Source organism: Cebus imitator, unplaced genomic scaffold, assembly GCF_001604975.1.
Source record: "Cebus imitator isolate Cc_AM_T3 unplaced genomic scaffold, Cebus_imitator-1.0 Scaffold549, whole genome shotgun sequence".
NCBI lineage: Eukaryota > Metazoa > Chordata > Mammalia > Primates > Cebidae > Cebus > Cebus imitator.
The window spans coordinates 187,094-212,071 of NW_016107864.1; the positions used below are offsets into that span (position 1 = coordinate 187,094).

At 39.1% G+C, this 24,978-nt stretch overlaps 1 protein-coding gene across 1 annotated transcript in view; it reads left to right on the top strand.

The window, feature by feature from the left end:
• GRM5 (glutamate metabotropic receptor 5) overlaps positions 1–24,686 on the top strand; it is a 155,258-nt gene extending 130,572 nt beyond the window's left edge. Inside the window, exons 6-7 of the mRNA XM_017515413.2 lie at positions 3,784–3,879; positions 22,015–24,686. Coding sequence (XP_017370902.1) covers positions 3,784–3,879; positions 22,015–22,930 — 1,012 coding nt within the window. The 3' untranslated portion in view covers positions 22,931–24,686. The remainder of the gene's footprint in view (positions 1–3,783; positions 3,880–22,014) is intronic.
• Positions 24,687–24,978: the final 292 nt, after the last annotated feature.

The following is a 24,978-nucleotide window of genomic DNA, read 5'->3' on the forward strand; positions in this document are numbered from 1 at the left end:
CTTTGTATGGATGTTTTAATAATTTACAATAGTGTACAGAAAACAGCCTGGCATGCTCAATATTTTTTCATTATTACTTTATATTATAACTTTGAATATAACTATAGTATATTAAATATTTCATTTGAAAAGTGAGTTAATACTTGCAAAGCACTTAAAACAGTGCCTCACAAGTATGAGTGGATGTGTGTTTTAGTGTCTAAAATATATATGAATTTATTATGTAAAATAAATGAAATTTAATTGATATTTCATGAACTATAAATTCTGAAAAGCTTAAACTATTTTTAATTGATAATTCTATATTTCTAAAATAAACTCAACTGGAAAAAAGTGTTGAGTTTTTAAACTCAACAGTAGACACTATTAAAGCTATTCATAACTTTGAACAGCACATTATTGGTGAATGGGATAAAGAGCAAGTGAATGAGATAATAAGTGAATGAATAAAACTGTGGTCTATTTAAATATCTGGTGAATATAATTACAGTTACAGACAGGCAAGAAGGGTCCTATTTGAAAGCAAAGATGAGTCTCCCATTCTGGATTAATGCCATTTTCAGCTTTCATTGGATACAAAAACTGCTTGAAAGTTCCAAAAAGTCTAAGATATTGCTCACATTTTTAAAATGAGTTTTGATATTGTTTTGTATTTTCATTATTTTGTTGTTTTTTGTATGTCAGTGAAAGCCTTCACCAAAAGCAGTTAGCTTTTGTTTTTGGTTTTTGTCTTGTTTCTATTGTTTTTCTAATCTTCTAGGTTCAGGGGTACATGTGCAGGTTTGTTTGACAGGTAAGTTGTATGTCGCAGGGGTATAATGTGCAGATTATTTCATAGCCAGGTAATAAGTATCGTGCCTGATAGTTTTCTGGTCCTCACTCTCCTCCCACCTTCCACCCTCAAGACAGCCCCAGTGTCTATTGTTCCCTTTGTGTCCATGCATAGTCAAAGTTTAGCTTCCATTTATAAATGAAAACATGAAGTACTTGGTTTTCTGTTCCTGCATTAGTTTGGTTAGGATAATGCCCTCCTGTGCCATCCATGTTACTGTAAAGGACATGATCTCATTCCCTTTATGACTGCATAGTATTCTATGATGCATAGGTACCACATTTTCTTTATCCAGTCTATCATTGACGGGAATTTAGGCTGATTCCCTGACTTTGTTATAGTGAATAGTGCTGCAGTGAACATACACATAAATGTGTCTTTATGGTAGAAAGATTTTTATCCCTTTAGTTATATGCCCCAGAATGGGATTTCCGAGTCAAATGGTAGCTCTAAGTTATTTGAGAAATTGCCAAGCTGCTTTCCACAGTGGCCGAACTATTTCCATTCCCACCAGCAGTGTATAAGCATTCCTTTTTCTTCACAGAGGTTAAAGATTTATAGAATAGGATGCTTAGAATCTATTCCATGTTTCATAAACAGAGGTCACCTGGAAGAGTGTGTCTGTGGTCATGAGAGAAAGGGAAAGAGAGAAAAGAGCTTATAAGCATGAAGACTGTAGGTTTCTTAATTCATTTGTGAAATATTTAATGATTAATTCACAACTAGCCTAACAGAAGGTATTCAAAAACATGTTAAGGATCCCTTTGTAAGGAACTGAATGACCACCAATAATTTATTATTCTATCAATATTCATTTAAGCTGTAGAGCAGTATTTTGGTTGAACTATTCAATTCACAAATAAGCACAAAAAACTTTGCATTGAAATGTGGGGCATCACTGCCACATTGCAAACCATTGCTACTTCTAAGGTATTTTCTTTGGTAAAATTAAGTCTACTCTATCTAGCTTGGTCTGACGCTTTACCTCCTTTGACAAAGTCCCTAAGTTCTTTTCCTTCCTTCTTTATGCCTGCATTTAAAGATGTCTATCTTGTGTACATTGTTCTTCTTTTGTCCTTCTCCTACTGTTAAGTAAGTTCTATCAGGCAGGATCTGCAGATTACTTATCTTTATATCTGTAGTGCGAAGTCCATTACCTAGGATTTAATAAATGCTCAACTAATGTCTGCTAAATAGGTAGTCCATTAAATTCATTTGGCTTGATATAATAAGCCATTTTTCTTCAAATATTAGATACTTTAAACATTTTGGAAGGGAAAAAAATGAAAAGGAAGGCCTCTGCCCCAGGATCAGTAATGATCTTGACTTTGTTGCATTTTGTTTCATTTTATAATACTTTTGAAACACCAGGAATAGAAACAAAGGATTTTGACTGTACTGAGGTGAACAAGTCTCATTTAGTAACCCCCTTTATCACTGCCTATTGGATGCCAGGAATGTGAATGAAGTGGTGTCATACCAGGCTCTAGCTTAATTAGCAAAAAGGTAGTAAAGTCTTAAGAGTCCTGGGCCCCTGCAAGCTCTACTGGTGATTTTCTCTGCTGATGAGGCATGTGACTTTCATGAAGTCAGCTAAGTAAATCTAACTTTCTTATTTGGCAAGTGGAAATAACAGCTCTCTTTTAACAACCTCATGGAGTTGAACCAATGAATAAAAAAGGTGATTTCTGTGGAATCATGTTGGCTCGAAAAACTGTCATTGAAGTACAAGACGTTATCTTGATGCACCACATAGAAGAGTAATGCTGGGAATCTCATCACTTATTTTAGATGAAGTATCTAGTATCTTCCAAGGGCAGTGAACTTCCAAATACAATGCAAAAGCTGCTTAAGCCACACTCTAAAATGGAGGCCTCCCAATACTGACAGTCATACTTCAGCTTAATGGTTATAGAAACTTTTCATACCCAAAGAACATGTCTTCTCACTTCTGTTATTACCAACATCTAACAGCATCCAGAATGGTATCATTCAATGAGGGCTTGTTCAAGATAACAATTAGCTTAAAAACTTGATAATGGGGCCAGGCACAGTGGCTGACACCTGTAATCTCAGCACTTTGGGAGGCTGAGGAAAGCGGATCACAAAGTCAAGAAATAGAGACCATCCTGGCTAACACGGTGAAACCCTGTTTCTACTAAAAATACAAAAATTAGCTAGGTGTGGCAGCAGGTGCCTGTAGTCCCAGCTACTCAGGAGTCTGAGGCAGGAGACTTGCTAGAACCCAGGAGACAGAGTTGCAGTGAGCTGAGATGCTGCCACTGCAATCCAGCCTGGGCAACAGAGTGAGACTTAGTCTCAAAAAGAGAAAAACAAAAAAAAAAACAAAAGAAACAAAAAAACAACTTGGTAATGGAAGGCAACACATTACAATGGCTAAAGTGTGGGTTCCAAACTTAGACTCCCTGTATTCAGAATCCAGCCCAACCACTTACTATGTATCTTTGATCAATTTACTTAACCTCTATAATCTTAGGTTTCTTCATCAGTAAAATGAAAACAATAACAAAGCCTCTGGCCCAGGGCGGTTCCCAGGATACAATTTAGGTAAAGTTCTAGCATAGTGTCTGATATATGGCAAGCACTACATAGATTCTAACGTATTGACTGATATTCATCTTTTTCTAAGATGCTTGAAATTGCACTCCTTTTACCATTGAATATTAAATGTGATAAATTTAACAGGCAGTGTGAAAGAATGGGTTACATGCAGTTTAGCCAAAAAGTAACAACGTCAACCCTGATGCTGTCTGGCCATATCCCATCATAATAATCTAATAAGTATCACAGGTTGATCATTGCATTAAGAACAGGAACCCCTGTTTTGGCACAGGGTGACCATCTCCACAGTCACGGCCCTTCCTCAGCCTGGCAGTTAAGCACACAATCACGTCTTTCTGTTTGCTCCTGTCCTTGTTCATGCTCACCAGGTACAAAGACAGGAGACTGGCCCAGCACAAGTCGGAAATAGAGTGTTTCACCCACAAAGGGAGTATGGGGAATGGTGGGAGAGCAACAATGAGCAGGTAAGAAAACTATGAGTGGTCTGAGGTGGTGTGAAATAAATGTATGCAAGCTAGAGGAACAGGTGGCTCCCTGGTCTGGGTCCTCACTTAACTGTGCATCCCAGACAGTGTGTCCAACTTGGGCCACTACTGGTTTTCTGTGTGTGTTTGCTTTGTAAAACCTATGACGTCCTCATGTGAAGTAATGGGAGCCTCCTGTCCCAGATGCTGCTGTTTCCCAGGGTTGCGCGCTTTGCATGTCTGAAGCCTTAGCTCACAGTCAGTCCTCCTCTGGGTTTTAACTTATTGGTCAAATGGTTCTGGAGTTTGCAAAGTGGAAGAGATTGGAGGAAACTCATATTCCAGGGCTATTCAATCACTTAATAAAAGAAATGCAAAAGCTTAGAACTGGTTTTAAGGAAAGGACTACAATTGAGGGAAGACTCCAGCCCCAATCCTGGACAAGCCTGGAAATTAATATGACTTACTTTGAAAGTAACATCATCTCACAGCCAAGTGCAAATGCCTTGCCAAACTAGTGGACTGTAGAGACACGTGGCTTTTCTCAAACTGAAATCAGGAAAGCTAATCCTCCTCTAGCTACCATAGCTTTGCATCTCCTTTACTTCCTTGTGTTGGTGATGAGCATTCTCTGTCGCTGTGCTGTGCATGTTCCTTTATACTAGGCACTCCCGACTGAGTTGTACCTAGTAAACCAGAGTATTTGGAACTATAAGCATTAGCTAAACTGTGTTGCATGAAATAAACGTGCTTTATTGCATGGGACTTGGTTTTGAGAAAAGGGCTCTGGAGAAAAAGACAGTCAAGATTGACATTAAACAGTTCCAGAATGTTGAAGGAGTCTTGGGTTGAGGAGTCACTTACCATGACTTAACTCTCCACCTCTAATTTGTTGTGGCATTTCCCAATCCATCTGTGGTGTAGGGGTATGGAAGGAAACTTTAGCAAATCATTCTGGATTGGAGAAAAGGAAAAATCCAGTAAGTAGAGTGTGTGCATATGCGTGTGCATGTGCTGAGAGCAGAGCTTGCCACCTAACTGCATAACAAGAAGAAAATCCTGTGGAAATTTCACCCCAAACATCATGTTTGCTTCCTCAGTGGTGGGCTCCTTCCTGTTTTGGAAATAAAGACTAAATTTTTCCAAGGCCCACCACATTGCACAACTGCTGGAGGACCATTCACATTGCAATCTATGAAATGGTGTCCAGAACTATTCAGCATACAGTCTGAGCAAGCATTCATAACAGCCCTGGCCAAAAGCTTGGACAGCTTTGTCCATGGCTCACAGAGACAGAGCAATGATAGTGGGTGTACGTGTATAGGCATTTATGTGTGCACATTGGTGTATCTGATGGCCTTATGCCAACAATCCCTCTGTATAGCTATCTTTGGATCTCAGTGTGTCTGCAAAATGAGCCCCAGAGGATCATTTTTTGTGAGTGACTCAACAGACTGCTGCTGGGGCTTCTATTTTCCTTCCACTTAGATATAACAAAGTAGCATAATTCCTGTCCTTGAAAATTAGGCAAACAGCACCAGAGTAAGCTGGACAAGGTGAAAGTGACTTCACCAAATGAGGGCTGAAGGGATGTTTCCAGAGTGACTTCTAATTTGAGGTATAAAAATGGAGTTCCCAAACCTGGCAAACTTAGCTGACTATCAAACCCACTGAGGCAAAATACGGGGCAATACAATGTAACAATCTGTCATGTAGCAAGTTTCCTAGGTCATCTCAATGAAGCCAGTGCATGAACTGGTATTTTAGTAATCTGTTCATCTAGGAGATGACATGGGGCTGTTTGTGGCAAGCGTTTGGTTTCAATTATGCTATGCAATGCTCTTAGCAGTGCTTAGTGAATGCTTAGAACTTCAGATCTGATCATCCCAGAAATCAGATTTGCTCAAGGCTGTCTTGATTGAGAATGGGGGAAAGGGTCAGAGAGGGTGCTACACAGAGAGTAGGAGATCCCAGATAAACACTCCAGGCTTCCTTGGGTCAGGTCCAGATACACAAAGGTAGCCATCTGATGTATCTCCAGAAAGAAACGCCTGAGTTTCTGTGCAACAGCAAGATATCATTTAATTTTTGCTTTCTCACCTGTTTGGATATAGCCAAGGTAATGAAAAGGCTTATTACATTGCTATATCCTTGTGGAACAAAGGGGAATCATGCAAGCTACAATAAATACAAGTCTGTTGGAGCAACCACCTCAGCCACGCAGATATGCAGAGTTAATTGGGAACAAATGATCTTCCCTTCCTAATATCTCTTCCTTCTCATTTCTTTAGCACTATATAAAAACACACTCTCTCTCTCGCTCACACACACACACACACACATGACAGAGAGAGAGATGAGAGGAGACATGTAGTACTTAAGCTTTCCCTGAAGAGTAGAAAAGGCCTAGAGACCTATGAAAAGAGAGGCCAAAATTCACAAGGCCTTGGTGTCTTTTTTTCCAACTTCACATTTGTTCATATAAATACAGACACACATGCATGCACACACGTAATATTTATCCAGAAGGAATAAGTTTAAAATGAACATTAAGAGAAAAGATGTCAGGGAGCAGATCACTGTGATGGAAACAGTTTCTAAGTAAGGGTTTGGAGTAGTTAATCCAAATTTGCTTACTCAGGAATTGAATGGAAGGGCTGGAGAAAGGTTAACTCTATGTAGGCGAGGCTTTTATAAGGTATTTTTAGGGTCAATAAATAAGGCTTTTTTTTGGAAATTCATCCCTACTCCACCCTCCATTGCTTCCAGGAGTCAAAGCCAAGCATCACATTTACTCTGCAAACATCTGGGACTCTTCTGTAGCCACTACTGAACAACCAGTTCCAGGGAGGAGCTAAGGGGAGCTCAAACAACCACAGAAAACCAAGAGTGTCACTCCACATTTCATTTGCCTGTTTTCTATAATAAAAATGTAGAATGGATAGTACTCTATGAATTCATGCCTAGGATGATTATCCCAGAGCCAAGTTGCCTGGTGGGGAAAGAAAGCATTTCACAATGTTTACAGTTGAAGCAGAGCAGAGCACATTTTCTGAACTGTAACATTAGACAGATGCTCTCTTACTTTTGCCCTCCTCCCTCAACCCTCATGCTGGGAAAGGAATGAGAATATAATAGTTGCCCATAGCACACTAGCTTCCTGAAATACGTTTCTGTTTTCCCTTTATGTGAAGAGGCTTTTTTTAACCTTATGTCTGAATATAGTATAACTTGTCATCTTTTCATATTTTCACAGTGGACAGTCTAAGTGTGATTCAGAGCAGAATCCTCCTGATTGCAGGAGAAGTGAAAAAGAGTCCTAAACAGGGAGGTGGCTGTAAGAACTGGAAATTATCTAAACCCTGTTACTGTGTGAGTTCCTAGCAAGATGGTCCAGCCTCAGGAATGACTGAAACCTCAACACTGAATGTTATTATCTTCTGTCTCAGCAGGGGCATGGCATTGGAGTACTCGGAATCTGTTTCCTGATGTGCTCAGGTTGTATAGCTCATGTAAGAGAAGCAAAGACATTCTGAGCCTCCTAGTATCTCTTTGAGAAACAGCTCCCTAAGTCAAATGAAATAAACCCCTAGTCCCCCTCCAGTGCCGGAGGAAGGAGGGTGGTATGGGTTATTTTTGAACACAGAAGAGAATTATTATTGTTATTCTTTTGTGATATAAGCTATGTGAACTACTGACTTTCAATCAGTTGAGTAACTGATTTTCACCTGCGATATGCAGCATCTAATTCTAGTAGGTATAATTGTTTAATAAAGCCTTAGAGAATTTGGTAAGAGTAATGTCATAATAAGTCCTTGTTAAATGGGTAGGACCTCGGATAGCCCCAAATATAATGTCATAAGACATTATAGGATTGCCTTTCATTCATTCGATTATTTCTTTCTTCAGGTAAAGCTCATTTATTAACCACCTATTAAGAACCAAGCACTCAAAAGACTCTAGAGAAAAATGGATGACCAAGATATGACTAATTCCCTTGAAAATCTGCAGTCTGTTGAGAAACAGTCAGAAAAACAGATAACTGCAATGTAATATAAAACCCCTCTAACACAGGAAAGTTTATGCCTTAGATAAAGTCCCCATTCTTATCATACACTATAGTTTATACCAGTATAAACAGAATTAAAAGTAATAGAATAATACATAATAACAGATCTAAATTGAGTATTCAGAAAGTATAAGGCATATAGTTATATAAAATTTAAAGTCCATAGATAAGAGAAAGATTCTGCCTGTCTAGTACAGACAGTAGAAGCCAGCTGGCTTTTTAAAATAGATTAGAATTTCTACAATAATCTTCACTTTATTTATCTCCAAAGTCAATTTCAAATTAATACTCTAACATATTCTAAAAAAGAAGAATTAGTACCATTGCTATGATTACTATGTATCAGACACTATACTTGTCCCTTCATGTATGTTATGCATTAAGCCCTCCCAAGAACATATAAAAAAGGGATACATTTTTCTTTCCATGCTACACACAGAGAAATGAGACTCAGGGAAATGAAATAACATACATAGTAGAGCAATCCCATGAAAAATCTAAAATCAAAGGAACTTCAATATCTGGTTCTGGCACTAGCCAGTGTGTGACCTTGAAGTGCCGTTTCAACTCTTCAATCTCCATTTTCTATAAAATTCAGTTTATGATATAGCACTTCTCTTACTAGGATGCTGTGAAAATTAAATGCAATTATATAAATACAGCATTAGCATACTACTTGACACACAGTAGGCATTCAATAAATTTTAGTATGTGCTCTTACTATCCAAGGCCACCCAGTTTGTTTTTTACATGTATACTATTTTGTCTTGTCTTTCTCTACCCTGCCACCATGGTCATTTGCTCAAAAATCAACTCTCAAAAAGTAAGTGAAACAAAATCTAATAATAACAAAAAATAAATAAATCCAATGATATAATTTCCCTGTTTTAAACTTCATGTTCTGCCATAGTTACCTATAAAAGCAGCCAACATTTATTGAGTACTTGGAAACATGAGACACTGTGTCAAATGCTTTATCTGCATAATTGTTCATTTAATCTTTGAAAAAAAGTCATCAGTAAAGCCCGTATTAGAGCCCAACTCAGTCTGATTCTGCAGTTCACACACTTTAATCATTATGTTATCAGCCACCCAGGAAAAAATACAAACTCATGCACCCAGAACAAAAGGCCCTTAATAAACTAACCCTGACCTAACTATTTGACTGTTATTCCTACCGTTTTGGTCCATATGTTCCCCTTTCCAGACAACCCAGATATCACACAATTCTCCAGGCATGCTGACTATTTTCTGCAACAGCACATCTTAAGACATGCTGTATTTCTAGCTGGATTATCCTTCCTTCCTCTTTCTATCCATCTTTTCCAACTCCCATTCCTGCTCTACCTAGCAAACCTAATCAGGTTTCCAAACCAACTCTAATGTCAATTCCTCCCTTAAGCCTTTTAAATGTCTTAGTCTAGCTAAACTCTGCCCAACTTCATAATTCTAATGTATTTTACCTTTACATCTGATATTGCTTATTATTTGGTTGCCCGTGTCTTCTTATTAAACTAGAGGTTTTTAAGTCCACACACACAGAAAAAAAAAAATGTATTGTTCACTTTTAAATCTTCAGTACTCAACAAGTGAAGAGTCTATTGATTCAATCAGCCACTCAATAAAAGTGCCTGATAGGCTTTGAGTAGGTAGGCAGCGCTGTTTTAGAGACCCTGAGGTGTTTGGGGAAGTATAAAATAATCTCCACCCTAAAGGAAATGACAGTCTTAAAGAAATAAAATTTACTCTGATGGGACCTGCAAAAGCAATAGTCTACATTAAGATTTTATACCTGTGGTACCAATAATAAGGCCAAGATTTGGATGGTGGTCAGGACTGGAGGAGGGAAGCAGGGATGAAGTTATGGCTAACAATAATGTGGCCAACTCATATGCACATATGCCATTCTTGAAAATTCTCAGTGAATAGTTACATAAAAAGTAGATAAGTTCAAAAGATATGAGTTTAATTTGTTTAACTTATTTGACCCTGAAACCATTTATTCATGAACCACCTATTAGTCTTATTTTCTATACCATTTAATTTTATAAAAAATATATCAAAAAACATAGCATCAAAATTATGTCTGAGTAGCTTATAATAATCTTTGAAATCTTATTATAAGCATTTTCCCAACAAAATCTTTTGTAAGACCAGCAAAAACTTAAAAGAGTAGCTAATATTTGGTGATTGGAATATTAATTAACTAGCCTTATTAAGTACCACTAATATTAACCAGCTTTCTAATTATCTGCTTATTTTTCCAAAAGAATTACGAATTACTCAGAGTATATTCTATTTTTGTATTATTAAATTGAACAGTCTCTTTTTTTAGCATGTAAAAAAATGTAATATATAAATGTAACAGGAATACTTGATTTCTGTGACTCTCATCTTAGTTTCTGCTCAATTCTCTTCTTATCTAATATCCTTTTTACTGAAAAAAAAGGAAGAGCTGGTCAAAGCCTTGTGCGAGGCTGCTATCCTTGCCTGTGAAAAACCTATTTTATGAATAGACATATATATGTACACACACAACTATATGTACACATTTATGGAAAACATAGTTTTTTTTATAGATAATTCAGTAGTTATAAACAGTATATTTGCATATATTTTATTTGAAACAATACATTCCCTAGCTTGTAATTTTCTGTGAAAAGGAAATCAAAATCATTTCTAATGGAAAATCCCAAGTCAAAATGGGAACAGCCTGACATGTAGTCATCAAGTCAAAACTTGTATGCTCTAGATGGGGAAGTGAATTTTAAGGGATGCTTTCTACTTTTAGTCTCACCTAAAGATAGGGATAAAATCTTGGAATCCTGTCCAGCTAATCTTACTGGTATTTCCCATTATGTATAATGGTAATATTGAAATGTAGGCAGAAGTTACTCAGCAAAGCTAAGTGCTCTGAAAATTTAAATTAATTGTTTTATCTAATCCCATGTTTAAGGAGTTAGTTTGAACCAGTTCTTCAACACAAGGATTATTTATTAATCATTTTTAAAAACATTTTTGCCACTGTGTCCCACTTTGCTTTTACACTATGTTTTTACACACACTGTCTTCCCTTCTCCTAGTATCAATAGCTCATCAAAAATCATGGCTTTAGCAAGATGTTTATACCTTAAGTATTTTCTACTTTTATGCTCACAAGTTCTTTGAACCTCTCTAATCCTCAATTTTGTAGTCAATTTAATAGCATACATATGACAGCACACATGCACAGATATTTTTAAAGAATAAAAGAATTTAAGTGAGGGGGTCAGAAACGTGTGTGTGGATACAAAGGGCAATACATTACAATTTAAGGAAAAAAGTAAACATTAATCAGGAATAGCTGTATGTTTGTGTACATCTACCCAATTAACTTTCTAAGGTCCAGAAAAAGGAAAGATTTATGTTGTCTGTGAGAACCAAGAAGATTGACATTAAGCAAAATAATGGTGTCCCTGGGAGATTTAAATTTGTTTTAATACTGCAAGGATACAGTGCTCAGCATCCCAAGAATTTCATAGGAAATGGGACTGGAACTAACTGATAGCAGTGACTTTTATCTTTGGTGTGTGCCCACTTTATCCGATTAAAATAAAAACCCTATAACCAATAAATTTTCTTCTTAAACCAAGAGACTTCACTAGATAATATACATATTGGTGGTGAATCTGCACCCAGGATTCAAGCCTCCCAACTAATGTACCCTTCATACATCAGATTTAAGTCACAGGCTTCAGCTGAGGTGCTCTAAGATAGAAAGGAGTCTTTTTGCCTAAACAGAAATCATTTCCCCAGCACCCATTCTAAACATCCTAGGACAACTCTTATGTTACTGTCCCCCAGGATTCATCTCAGCAATGTTGACACAGAGCTTTAGAATGGATCAGGTTATTTTATGGGCAAAACCTGGGCCATTGCCATTTTGGATGCTCCACAAGGGTATGTCTTGGCAGCCGCTTGGTTCATGTGTGTATCTTGGCACTGAGCACACAGACAATGTGAATGACTCTGGATTTAGCGTCAGATTTGGGGCACCGTCCTGCCATTTACTTTGACTTGGGCAACTTAGTTTAGTTCCATAAGCCTCATTTTTCACATCTACAGTGCAGGTTCATTATACCCGTCAATAGCAAACACTCAAGATGGTATAGTTCACTTTATTTCACTAACACTCCCAGCTTACCTACTCTGTACCAGACACCATATTAAGCACAGGAAATACATGTAGCATCTGCCCTTGGAATGCTCCAGGTTTAGTGCAGGTACAGATTTGTAAAAAAGTAATCAAAAATACTATTTGATAAGTGCTACCTTAGATAGCTGTTATGAAGGTGAAATATGATGACATCAGTGAAAACAACTTGTGAGCTGAAAAGTTCTATTAAAATAGAAACTATTATCATTCCAGGATTCTCCTCTTCTTTGCCACCAATCCCAATTCCATGTTTTATTCAAGGTTTAAATCAAGCTGAATTCCCCCACTAAGTCTTCCTGACTGCAGAAGCTTCTAGACACAAAACAGCTGTGTCTGGTTTTGTTCACTATTTGCTAAATTGTAATCTGAGCTTTACAGTAATTGCTGGAAAAATCACTTACTGTTATGAAAAAAAGTACCAGAATCTAAAATTCTTTCTAATCTTTGTTAAGGCATCTTGGCTAAGACCTAGGGCTTAAATGACAAGATGAATAACAGTTTAATGAAGTTTCTATTGCTTAATTTTTAGTTGACACTTAATAATTATAGACATTTATAGGATACAGAATGTTTCCTTACACACATACAAAGTGTAATGACAAAAACAGGGTCATTAACATGGCGATGACCACAAACATTTATTTCTTTGGTTGTGAACATTCAAAATCCTTTCTTCTAGCTTCTTGAAAACATACAACAAATTACCAGAGCTCATCCTCCTAACTAGTTCTAAGTTTGTATCACTTTATCAACTAATACCAGTTCGTTTAGTTTGAGGCTTAGTGCAGGTAACAGAATTGCAGATCAAAATAAATAGTTTGATTTGAGAAGGAAATCTCTGTGATGGCTCAACACAGTTCCGAAGCTTGGCACATGCTCCTGTGTCATATTCTCCTTTGTTAAGGTGCTTGCTTGTTATGAGGACTCGGAAAGTAACAACCGTGCTAGTACCATTAAGCACTTTAATAACCCACCCTGAATGAGCATGTAGCTTCTGAAAAGGCCTCCTGTTGCTGTTAAACCAAACACTAGTTAAAAGAGGATTGAGTGAGTGGTCCTCCCCCCACCAGGAATTTACTAAGGATTAAATGTCTGGTAAGAGATATTCTTTGGGGGAATTATCATAGAAACCTGCAACCACTTCTACTTAAGAGAGAGGTGAAAATCCACATCACTTTGGACTGTTGGAGGAGTTTCATGGGATTAGGCATGTAGAATTAGTTTCCTTTCCATATATGCAATACATGAATTAACTGAGATTTGCTTATCCATGCTATTTTAACATCCCCAAGCTTTAAGGCCTCGTTAATACCCACTTTATTTGCAAATCCTTCCTTGAAACTTCTTTCCTCAGTGAACAACTTTTTCTCTGAATTCTTCTAATACTGATAAGAAAAACCCAAAACCTTTTTTTTCCACATAGTTTTCGTGTCAGTACATTCCTTTCCATCCTCATTTTTGTCACACTTGTGAATATCTTAACAATGTATTCCTGTATTGTTAAAACAACATCTTCAATATACCCTGGACACTGCCATTTTGCTTATGCCAGTCTTCATTATTTCTCAATGCCTGAAGGGCTAATTATTTAACACATAGCAATTAGGCCTTAATATTTTACTAAAGTAGGACCAAGTCTGGGGCCAGACTAGGAATAATGTCAATGGATTAAGGTAGGGTGAGGGTTTAGAGAAGATTCTCATGGTGCTTGCATTCAAACTGTTCTTGTTTCACTTGGAAAAGATCAAACACATAAAATAATAAGTGACAGCATAAAATATCATTGAAGAATAACACCAAAAAGAATCCATGAGTATTTCTTTCTTCATTCATTTATTGATCGAGCAAGCACATTACATATGTATCTAATAATTAGCCTACCTCTCTTGTCTAATATATTAGACCACCTGTGTGTTCCAAGCACTAGTAAAAAGCCCAAGGTTAATTACTAATGAGTTATTCAGACAGCAAAATAAAGAAGACAGTCAAAATAAAGACCCTGTAAGGTCAGGTATGGCCAGGAAGAACTTCTATAGCAGACAGAAAGTCAAAACTCTGTCTTCTGATGCCTTAACTCCTACTCCATCCCCACACAGTCACAAACTGGAATACTTAGACATTCCTTGTGGATTTCTGGACTTTTGTCATTGCTACAATTATTTAATGCCTAGGTTTAACATCTTCTGCAGGCAGATAGCTTTCCCGGACAACTCCCCCTGGGAAGGTTATTCCCTCTTGTGAAGTTCTGAGTCCTTCATTATCTGACCCTATAAAAGCCCAATAAACTGATTACTTGTTCCCATGCTCCGCTGCCATGCCTCACTCTCCTTGCCCTTAGCAAACCCTTCACTTGCCTATCTGCTTCCTCATTCCAAGGTTGTAGGTAAAGGAAAAACAACCTCTATCAAAATACCATAAGTAACTCATATCGTTAGCCTTCTTCTGTATGTATCTTCTCTCTTGAATTAAATTTGACCCCCTTTGAGGGACATCTCATGTGTCAGTAACTCTCTGCCACTGTATCAAAAACCACTGATGACGCAAAGTCATTTGCAAAGGTATCACATATCATTTGATATCAACATTAGTTGAAATACCAAGATTTTCAAAATAATGCAGAGTTAAGTTTATCCCTGCAATTGCAACATTCCTATTTACTGGTATTCCAAATATGTCAGAGAAAAAATGTGAGATTTAGAAGTACTGGGGTATAAATTAAATGTACTATATATAGGAATTGTCTTTAATTTCATCACAGCATGGGAAAGAAAGGCTAAGAACTGCCATATAATATTAATTTGTATGGTTGTAGGCATCAACTGCCTCCATCATTAAGGCATCCAGTCATTATCTTTGACAAATGTTGGTCTTTAATCAATTTGTGCTATTTAAGTTAGTGACCAAAGAGAGATGTAGGATGCTTTCCTGAGACTATGAAGTATATGATTAAGAAGTACAGACCTAGGGTGAAAGAGACAATATAAACCAAATAAATAATTTTCTACTTAAAACATATATCCTCTTCAAATACCATCCAAATATTTTCTTCCATAGAATAAGTACAGCTAATTTCAAAAATAAAATATGAAGTCATAGAAACTAGAAATGGAAATCATGTTATCTCTTTAACTGAGTTCCACTTTCCATTTTGCTAGATGTGTAACTTTGGGCAAATCATCTAATATGATTGGGCCTCAGTTTTTTTTCATCTTTGAAAGGAAAATAAAGACTTTGATCCTACTATCTACCTCTGACAATACAGTATTGTTAAAAGTGCTTCATAAAGCACTCTGCAAATATACGATAGTATTACTTTGATAATTGTGTCTATATTAGACTATTCAGTCCGGAATTCATTTCCATTTCCTCAAGTGTTTTCCTCTATGTATACATCTGTAATGCATTCATCATGGCTCCTTAAATTGTTTTTGTTAGCAAGATAGCCATTTTTATTCATTTAGGCTGTAACTGGGGAAATGTATGTAGATGATTCTGCATTTTCATATATTGTATTATGTTTCTCAGCATAATTTCCAAGATCAAGATGTCACATTTTAGGCAAATATCAGAAAGAAATTCTTCCACCTATATTGAAATGTCTAAACAGTATCAAATTTCTCTGTATCTTCTTAAAAGACTACCATACTTTCTAACTCAAAGTCAATTATGGAACGTAAAATATATTGATGAGGAATTTTTTTAATTAACAGAAAAATGAAACTGCAATTGCAAATTTTCCACTTATATTAATTTATGAGATTCTTTCATTGACCCAATATTCTGATGTCATTCTGCAGGTATCATTTGCTAGGATCATTTGCCAATGATGTTTCAAATTAAAAAAAAAAAAAAACTTTCTGTGGGCCAGGCACAGTGGTGCACGCCTGTACTCTTAGCAATTTGAGAGGCCAAGGTGGGAGGACTACTTAAGTCCAGAAGTTTGAGACTAGCCTGGACAACAAAGTGAGACCCCCATTTCTACAAAAAAATAAGAAAATTAGCCAGGAATGCTGGTATACACTTGTAGTCTCAGCCACTTGGGAGGCTGAAAAATTGTTTGAGTCCAAGAGTTCAAGGTTGCAGTGAGCCATCATCATGCCACTATACTCCAACCCAGGCAAAAAAGCGAAACTGTGTGTGTGTGTGTGTGTGTGTGTGTGTGTGTGTGTGTGTGTGTATCTTTTTTTATATTAGAAATCTCACAATCACATGAGACCTTCCTCCCAGCTATGCCTCAACCCAAAGTTCACAAACAAGAGAGGTTCAGTAAAAAAGATGATTTTTTAAAAAAGCATTTAATTATCTTTAGAGGATATATTTGATTACTGTGATACCTTGAAACTCTGCAAGTTATGAAAATACGAATAAACCATGTAACAAATAAGAGAGGAAGAATTTAGTTATGTTTTTAATTCAATGAAATAAAAATAATTTTAATTGATTATATGCCAATAAAACCTTTAAAAACTCTGAGAAAGAAAAACACCAATCATTCAATAACTAATATAAGCACAAAAAATTATAAATTCCATAGATTTTTGGATGGTCAAACACTTATTTTCTTTATTAATGTTTGCTTCCTAATGATGGTGTGCCATGCAGAATACTCTAATATCTGCAGGTTTGAGTAGAGGAATAATGAAACTGGGAGAGGTCACTGACATGACATTCAGAGCCTGCTTGAAATGAATAAATTTGCTAAGTGTCTCACATGGAAGGGAAAGAGAGGAAGAAAAAAATCTCTGTGAATAAAGATAGAAAGTGTCATTTTGGCAGACCCAAATGTAAACAAAAACTAATGAAATAAACAAAAAAACTTAACCCTCAAATAACATTATTGATATGCTGCTTTTTTGTTTTTAAGAAATAAAAGCAAATAATTTAACAGAGAGAACATTAGATGACATCCTATTATATTTTGCAAAAGGGTGAAATGGTACCTGGAAGAGGGCAAGAAGTTACTTCTGGCGCCCTCGTCAGATGCGGCAAATCCTTTCATCTCGTCCTTTTTCCCTCCACTCTTCTTTCCTTCTCCTTTTCCAATGTACAAAATATTCAGTGACGGAAGGTGACATGCCATAGATGGGTAACGAAAATTCCCTTTCATTCTTATTACCTCAGCCCCCAAGGACATACATATAATATGAATGCTGAAAAAAGACTCAGCCTAAATAATAAATACATCTTAGCTCAACTGAGTGGAAGATTTAGTGGTAATGAATAACCCCTTGCATTTGCAGAAGGGCTATGCTGTCTATATAAATTACCCTCACATGTATTATTATCCTTTTGGTTTTTCCCAGAGGTCATGCAAGGTGGGCAGGGAGATTTTTTTCTTTAGTTCCCCCAATAAGGAAAGAAGCTCAAAGGTGGCAAGTGATTTGCCCAACATCATTCTGAGTCAGATCCCGGACTGAGAATCTGGGTCCTTTCTCCTTGCCACCATTACTACTGCCTCAATAAGATTTCATCACTGAGCAATTTCACTAAGACAGATATCAATTATAAAAAGTAATTATTTTATGATTTTAATGGTAGATATCAGGCTTTGTATTTTAATATTTAGTTAATGAAATTTTTTAAACCTGTAGACATTGGGTATTATTGATTAAAGGGAGGTATATAACAAATAAAAATAGATCCATAAGACAAAATAGAGTTATTAATACTGAATTCTTTATAAAATTTAATTCTAATAGAAAATAATTCAGTATGAATTTAAAAAATGAAATGCATTTTATGTGCTCTATTATTGGCCCAAGAATATTACTGAGCATCTACTGTGTTCTCAACGATGCCTGGGTACTACTGGGCATATAGGAAACAGCAAACCCTCTCACGGTGCCTTCATAATGTCCCATCAAACAGGTGAGATAGACATATAGCAAAGAGTTGTTATACATCTGAATGCAGGGGCTATAGGAAACTAGCCTAGCAGGGTCAGGAAAGCTTTAAGACAAGACAATTAAGGTAAAATAAAATAAGAAAAAAGAGGATACGCTTAAGCAAAAAGGAATGTAACACAACAAAGAGGCATGTGAGGAAGGAGGTTAACTGAGAATTTAATGGGGTAGATGTGATTACCTAAGGAGCCAGGTTAGGGTGAGAAAAGAGGCCACAGATCATAGAACTCCAGTGTTTATTACAGTTGGTCAGGTAAAGGAAAAAGACCATGAAATGTTTTATGGCTTGCCAGATATTTTACTTTGCACTAAACTCTCTGTTCCTTAAATCAGGGATCAAAACGGCATTGAGTACACTTTTTATTTTCTGAAATGTTGTATTCATATAAAATACAAAAACTGAACATCCTTAGACACCTCTTTACCAGCTCTTTTCACCTACATTGTCTTATTTAATCTCAAAACAACCTTAACCAAATGAGACACTGTCTGCTTCTTTCCAAGGCTTAAAAAGATCATTCTTTTCCAGGCATCTAAGATGGCAGATCCAGAGTAAGAACCGGTTTTTCAGATCCCTTTTCTATTGCACTTTCCATGATACCCCACAGGGCCCTGTTCACTAATAAGGAATCCTATTCATCCATCAAATGCTTATTAAGATTATGCTGAGTGTCACTGAACAGTATAGATAAGATCTCTGTCTTCATGGAATGTACATTCTACTAATAAACAGAATAATGTTGTGAGTAGGTTTTTGTTTTTTTCTTTCTTAAGAGCTCTCATTTACTTCAGGGGTAAAAACCTTTCACATTCTAAAGAATGAAATGAAGTACTCGGATTTAGACTCTATCTCTCTGCTTGTCTAGTGTTTTTTGTGTCCGCCTTCACTGTTACTCAAATGGTCTGGCGTTCTCTCTCCCTTATGGCCATGGGCACTGTAAGCAAAGGCACAGCCAGGAAAGAGATGTCAACAGTTTGTACAGAATTGATGAATTAGGATGGTTTCCTCATCACACATTCATCTAAAGAGTTTGCAACATGCTCATGTTGCATCATGTTTTGTGGCATGCCTACAGTGATTCCAAAGACTGTTACTGCTGACATCCAAAGTTATGTTCCATCATGTTCAACTAAAGGCATTCCAGAGAGAAAAAAAAAAAAAAAACTTTTTAAAAGCAAATGTTTGCAAAACCTCTCTCTGCTAGGACCAAGATTGTTCCGAGGGTATAAGTTGGCAGAATAAATGCAGTTAGACTCCTGATTTCAAGCCCAGGCTTTGTATTAAAAGGGGGGTTAGTGACCTGGGAGAATAACTGTACCGTTCAAAACATCTGTTTGTTAACCTTCTGGTAAGAGACACAAGGTGTAGTTGGCAACCATCCTCACAATCAAATCCCATAAATAAACTGGCCCATTTCTTCTCTGCCATGTTCCAGAAGTTAGTGGACACCAGGGAAAAAGAAACATAATACTTGCAAATCAGGCTAAAGGAAAAATGGAAAAAATAAATCCTGAAACCACTAGAAAGCAAAACCAACTGTTTGGCCCTACCCACTCTGCTACTACAGATGCACAGCAACCTCCAAATCTCAAAATTATTCGTTCATCCTTTCTAGGAAGGGCAAGGCAGGGTGGAAGCAGTTCATATTCCAGGATTCTAAAAGGACATAAGAATGCAATATACTGGGTAGATTAAATGGAAAGAAATTTCACAGGAAGGAGCAGAGAAAGAGAAAGAGAAAGAAAGACCATGAAGTAGAAAGGAACAGATGAAGAAATGGGAAGCAGTGTGAAAAGAGGCAAGAAGCATGTCATTACAGGGGCTGCAGAAATGGCGGTCTGTTAGTAAGGCAGTTGGTTTCTCAGGCAGAGTGGATCCTGCAGGGACAGTCAGGTAGGTGGATTCCAAATGAGGTACAGGCCCCTGTCCCTCAAAAGCAAGCCAGCCCTCCAGCAAAAGGGGCCAAAGGGAGTGATGGGGGTCTAGAAAAAAAAGGACAGCTTTCTGCCAGTTTCTCAGTTTGTGAAAGAATCTGAGAAACAAAGTGCTTCAAAATTACTTTGGGAGAAGAAGGACAGAGTGTTTGTCAAAAGCATAGATCCCTGGAACCCAATCCAGACAGTCTCCTGGGGTCACATCTTATATCTTTGACAAATGCCCTAGGTGAGTCTTACACAGAATTTAGTTTAATAACCATAGGCTGTGGTGATAAAACCAGAGTCTTCAACTTATTTTGTGTTCAAGCTGCTCAAGGCTATCTGTTGGTCACAGCCCCTAGAACAGAGGTGTCTCAACTGAAAATAACAGATGCCTAGTAACAGAGATCTTGGATTACTTTGTGATGGGGAACTATACCAGGATCTCTTCAGATAACATTCCCCGCCAGATGCCGTGGCTCACATCTATAATCCCAGCACTTTGGGAGTCTGAGGCGGGCGGATCACTTGAGGTCAGAGGTTCGAGACCAGCCTGGCAAACATAGTGAAACCCCAACTCTACTAAAAATACAAAATTAGCTAGGTGTAGTGGCACATGCCTGTAATCCCAGCTACTCGGGAGACTGAGGCAGGAGAATCACTTGAATCCCGGAGGCGAAGATTGCAGTGAGCCCAGATTGTGCCACTGCACTCTAGCTTGGGCAACATGAGCAAAACTTCACCTAAAAAAAAAAATTCTACCAGGCATGGGGTGGCTCACGCCTGTAATCCTAGCACTTTCGGAGTCCGAGGCGGGTGGATTACTTGAGGTCAAAGGTTCAAGACCAGCCTGACCAACAAGGTGAAACCCCATCTCTACTAAAAATACAAAATTAGCTGGGCATGGTGGCACATTCCTGTAATCCCAGCTACTTGGGAGGCTGAGGCAGGACAATCACTTAAATCCGGGAGGCAGAGATTGCAGTGAGCCAAGATGGTGCCAATGCACTTCAGGTGGGGCAACAAGAACAAAACTCGGTCTAAAATAAATAAAGAAATAAAAAAGTCTCAAGTGTTAGGCCACATCCGCTGACCTTATGTGAAGTTCCTGAAAGAAGGTCTGTAGCTTTAGAAGCTACAGTGTCAGCTTTTAATGGTAAGGAGAATACCTTCAGGTGCTAAGGCTGAGGCATCAATCACATCTTGAAAGTGGCTTTCAGACCCCACAGTAGAAGCACAAAGGAGAAAGAGGGAGAAGCCTTTAAAAAAACATTTCAGTCCGGAAATATTCAGCAGGATCCTAATTTGAATCACTCTATTAAGAGTGCTGGAGGCATTATACAGCACTCTCACTCATCAAATTGTTATTCAAGAATAGGTCTCAAAATAAATTTGTGAGGTGAATTTCTATGAAGGAAGTTCTAAATAGAAATGTATGTTCATTAAATTTTTATTTTCCAGCAGGTAAGGCAGCCTAAGTAAAACTGTGTTCAGACTCAGGAGTTCAGACAGAAAACCCTAGTTATATATAACCACCTCCAGAATAAAGGCTGAACTGGAACCACTGTCTACCTCCTTGTATTCCCTGACTTACCCTTTCCCTCCTGTCTGATTGCTGGTGAGTTTGGGTCCTAGTGGTAATGTTTCCCTTCAGGGGCCACTAACTCTAGGAACCCTCTGCCCTGTACCAGGCACTTTGCACACAGCCAGGAGACTGCAAGCCCTTGCATCTATGTGCGCTGCTGCACTCACAGGTGGGCTCAGAACTCCAGCAGAATCCTGATAAATACTCCTTCATCCCGACTAGCATCCCCTTTGACACATTTTCATGACAATGATAAACTACTGAAGAGAAAGCAGCCTTTAACGCAAAACAAGCAAATGAAAGCCACTTCCAAGGTCTCTTTCCATGATGTCCTTTTGATGCGGTGTTCCTGAAAGAATGAGAAAAGTCCTCATTCTTGGCCCATGAACATCCACCATTGGGGAAGTGGCGTCCAAACTCCCTGGGCACCTCGCTGAGTCACCTCTCTTTTCCCTTCTCTCCGCAGCTCCAACGGAAAATCCGTCACGTGGGCCCAGAACGAGAAGACTACCCGGGGGCAGCACCTGTGGCAGCGCCTGTCCATCCACATCAACAAGAAAGAGAACCCCAACCAGACGGCGGTCATCAAGCCCTTCCCCAAGAGCACGGAGAGCCGCGGCCTGAGCGCAGGCGCGGGCGGGAGCGCAGGGGGCGTGGGGGCCGCGGGTGGTGCGGGCTGCGCAGGCGCCGGCCCCGGCCCCTGCGCCGGGCCCGAGCCTCCCGACGCCGGTCCCAAAGCGCTGTACGACGTGGCCGAGGGGGAAGAGCAGTTCCCGGCGCCGGCGCGGCCACGTTCGCCGTCGCCCATCAGCACGCTGAGCCACCGCGCAGGCTCGGCCAGCCGTACTGAGGACGACGTGCCGTCGCTGCACTCGGAGCCCGCGGCGCGCAGCAGCTCCTCGCAGGGCTCGCTCATGGAGCAGATCAGCAGCGTGGTCACCCGCTTCACCGCCAACATCAGCGAGCTCAACTCCATGATGCTGTCCACCGCGGCCCCCAGCCCTGGCGTGGGCGCCCCGCTCTGCTCGTCCTACCTGATCCCCAAAGAGATCCAGCTGCCCACGACCATGACGACCTTCGCCGAAATCCAGCCTCTGCCGGCCATCGAGGTCACGGGCGGCGCGCAGCCCGCGGTGGGGGCGCAGGCGGCTGGGGACGCGGCCCGGGAGAGCCCCGTGGCCGGGCCCGAGGCTGTGGCTGGCAAGCCAGACCTGGAAGAGCTGGTGGCCCTCACCCCACCGTCCCCCTTCAGAGACTCGGTGGACTCGGGGAGCACAACCCCTAACTCGCCAGTATCCGAGTCAGCCCTCTGTATCCCGTCGTCTCCCAAATATGACACTCTTATCATAAGAGATTACACTCAGAGCTCCTCGTCGTTGTGAATGTCCCTGGAAAGCGCGCCGGTTGCGTGCGCTGAGCGGAGTGGAGCGGAGCCCCCAGTGTTCACACACACAGTGGCAAGCATAGTCGCCTGGTTACGGCCCAGGGGGAAGATGCCAAGTGCACCCCTTGATGGAAACATGAGATCAATAGTGCTATCTCACGACAACCGACGACAAATCTTTTGGCAGATTTTCTTCTAGTGGCCTTAGAAAACGTGGGCTTTTAAGAAACACTGCTGGTATCTTTGAGGGCTGACAAGGCGTCTGTTCCAACAGTTCCAAGTGCTTTGCTCCAGGGAAGCAGTGCGTGTGAAACAGCGTAACGGAGGTTTGAAGAGCATAGTTAATAAGCAACTGTAAAAAGTTTTATTTGTTTACTTTAATTCTTTTCCCAGAAGAGTCTTTGATTCACCAAACATGAATGTACATTTTCTAACTCAAAATCTGGGACCAAAACATCAACTTTTCTCCTTTTTCTTTTTGCTTTTTTCTTTCCTATAAAGACCTTGAAAAGCAGTAACTTGGGTCCAGTATTTACTGAGGCGTTGTGAATGTGTCCCATGCATAACACAGTACTGGAAAGTGAGTGCCGCGTTACTGTACTACGTAGGGTTTCTACCAGAGACTCTCCTCTCCAATTTGGTTGTGAAATACTCTTCCAAAAGCCTGCATCGGGAATTCCACCTACTTATTTCAGATTCACCTCCATTAACCAAGAAAACCAGTGGAAGATTTCTTGACTATTTCACCATGTTGCCAATCAATACTGGAGTAGCAAAAAAATATTTTCTGGAATACTGTTTTGTAATTCCCTCACTGGGGTGCGTTGTAGCTGGAAATTCTCTTTATATTGATCATTCTTGAGCTCCAGCCCGGCTATCTCTTTCAAGAAAAATGGCCACTCCTTAGGAATGCTGTTCCAATTGCATTGCCAACTAAAATATTAAAATACGCATTGGGGCTTCTTCATTCCTTTATTTTGAGAACCTGATGCACAAAGAGCTCCTTTGTTCTTTTTGAGTCCCAGCACTGGAAGAGTGGTCCATAGACCCCATGAAGACATTGTCACAATTTGAGAGACTGTTGTTGAAAGGATTAACACAATCTTAATACACTGAAAATTTTAAACTGTGTCAAGTCAGCTTAGTGGAGATTTAGCTACGCCAGTGAGCAGTGATTTTAACTATTCTTGGCTGCTTAAACAAGGCAGCTATGAACTATGACAAATGTAGATTTTTCAAAGCAATACAAAATACTAAAAAAGAGGAACCTTAATGAATATTAACCACACATTCTTAGCCATTCCAAAAAGAGGCAAAGCAATTCTTATTTTCTTTTTTAAAATAATGATTATTTTGTGCATTTCATACTGTCACTTTTTAAAACTGCAGAAAAGAGATTTAGCGTTATAATAGAAACGTGTGCTTTGATAGTCTCAAATAGGTAGAATTCATAGTTCAAGACCTGAATCCACTGTCATCTCTTTCTTCCTCCCTTTGCAGCTATCCTCAGGTACCAAATGTTTTGATTTTTAAATACGGATAGTAATAAATGGAGGAGGTGTCCTATAAATTTAAAGTTCATTTGCCCCAGCCTTATACTTAAGATAGCCTTATGAAAAAGATTTGCTTTGAGGCAGAAGTATATTTTTGGCAGAGAGAAAAATAAATACAACTTTTTCTTTTAGCTCAACATCCTTATTTTGGTAAGTATTTTTTTTTTTTTAAATTTCACATCTACTTAAAAGAAAATAGACTGAGAAGGCCTGGCACGGTGGCTCACGCCTGTAATCTCAGTGCTTTGGGAGGCTGAGGCGGGCGGATCACGAGGTCAAGAGATTGAGACCATCCTGGCCAACACGGTGAAACCCCCTCTCTACTAAAAATACGAACAAATTAGCCGGGCATGGTGGCACGCGGCTATGGTCCCAGCTACTTGGGAGGCTGAGGCGGAAGAATCGCTTGAACCCAGGAGGCGGACGTTGCAGTGAGCCGAGATTGCACCACTGCACTCCAGCCTGGTGACAGAGCAAGACTCCGTCTCAAAAA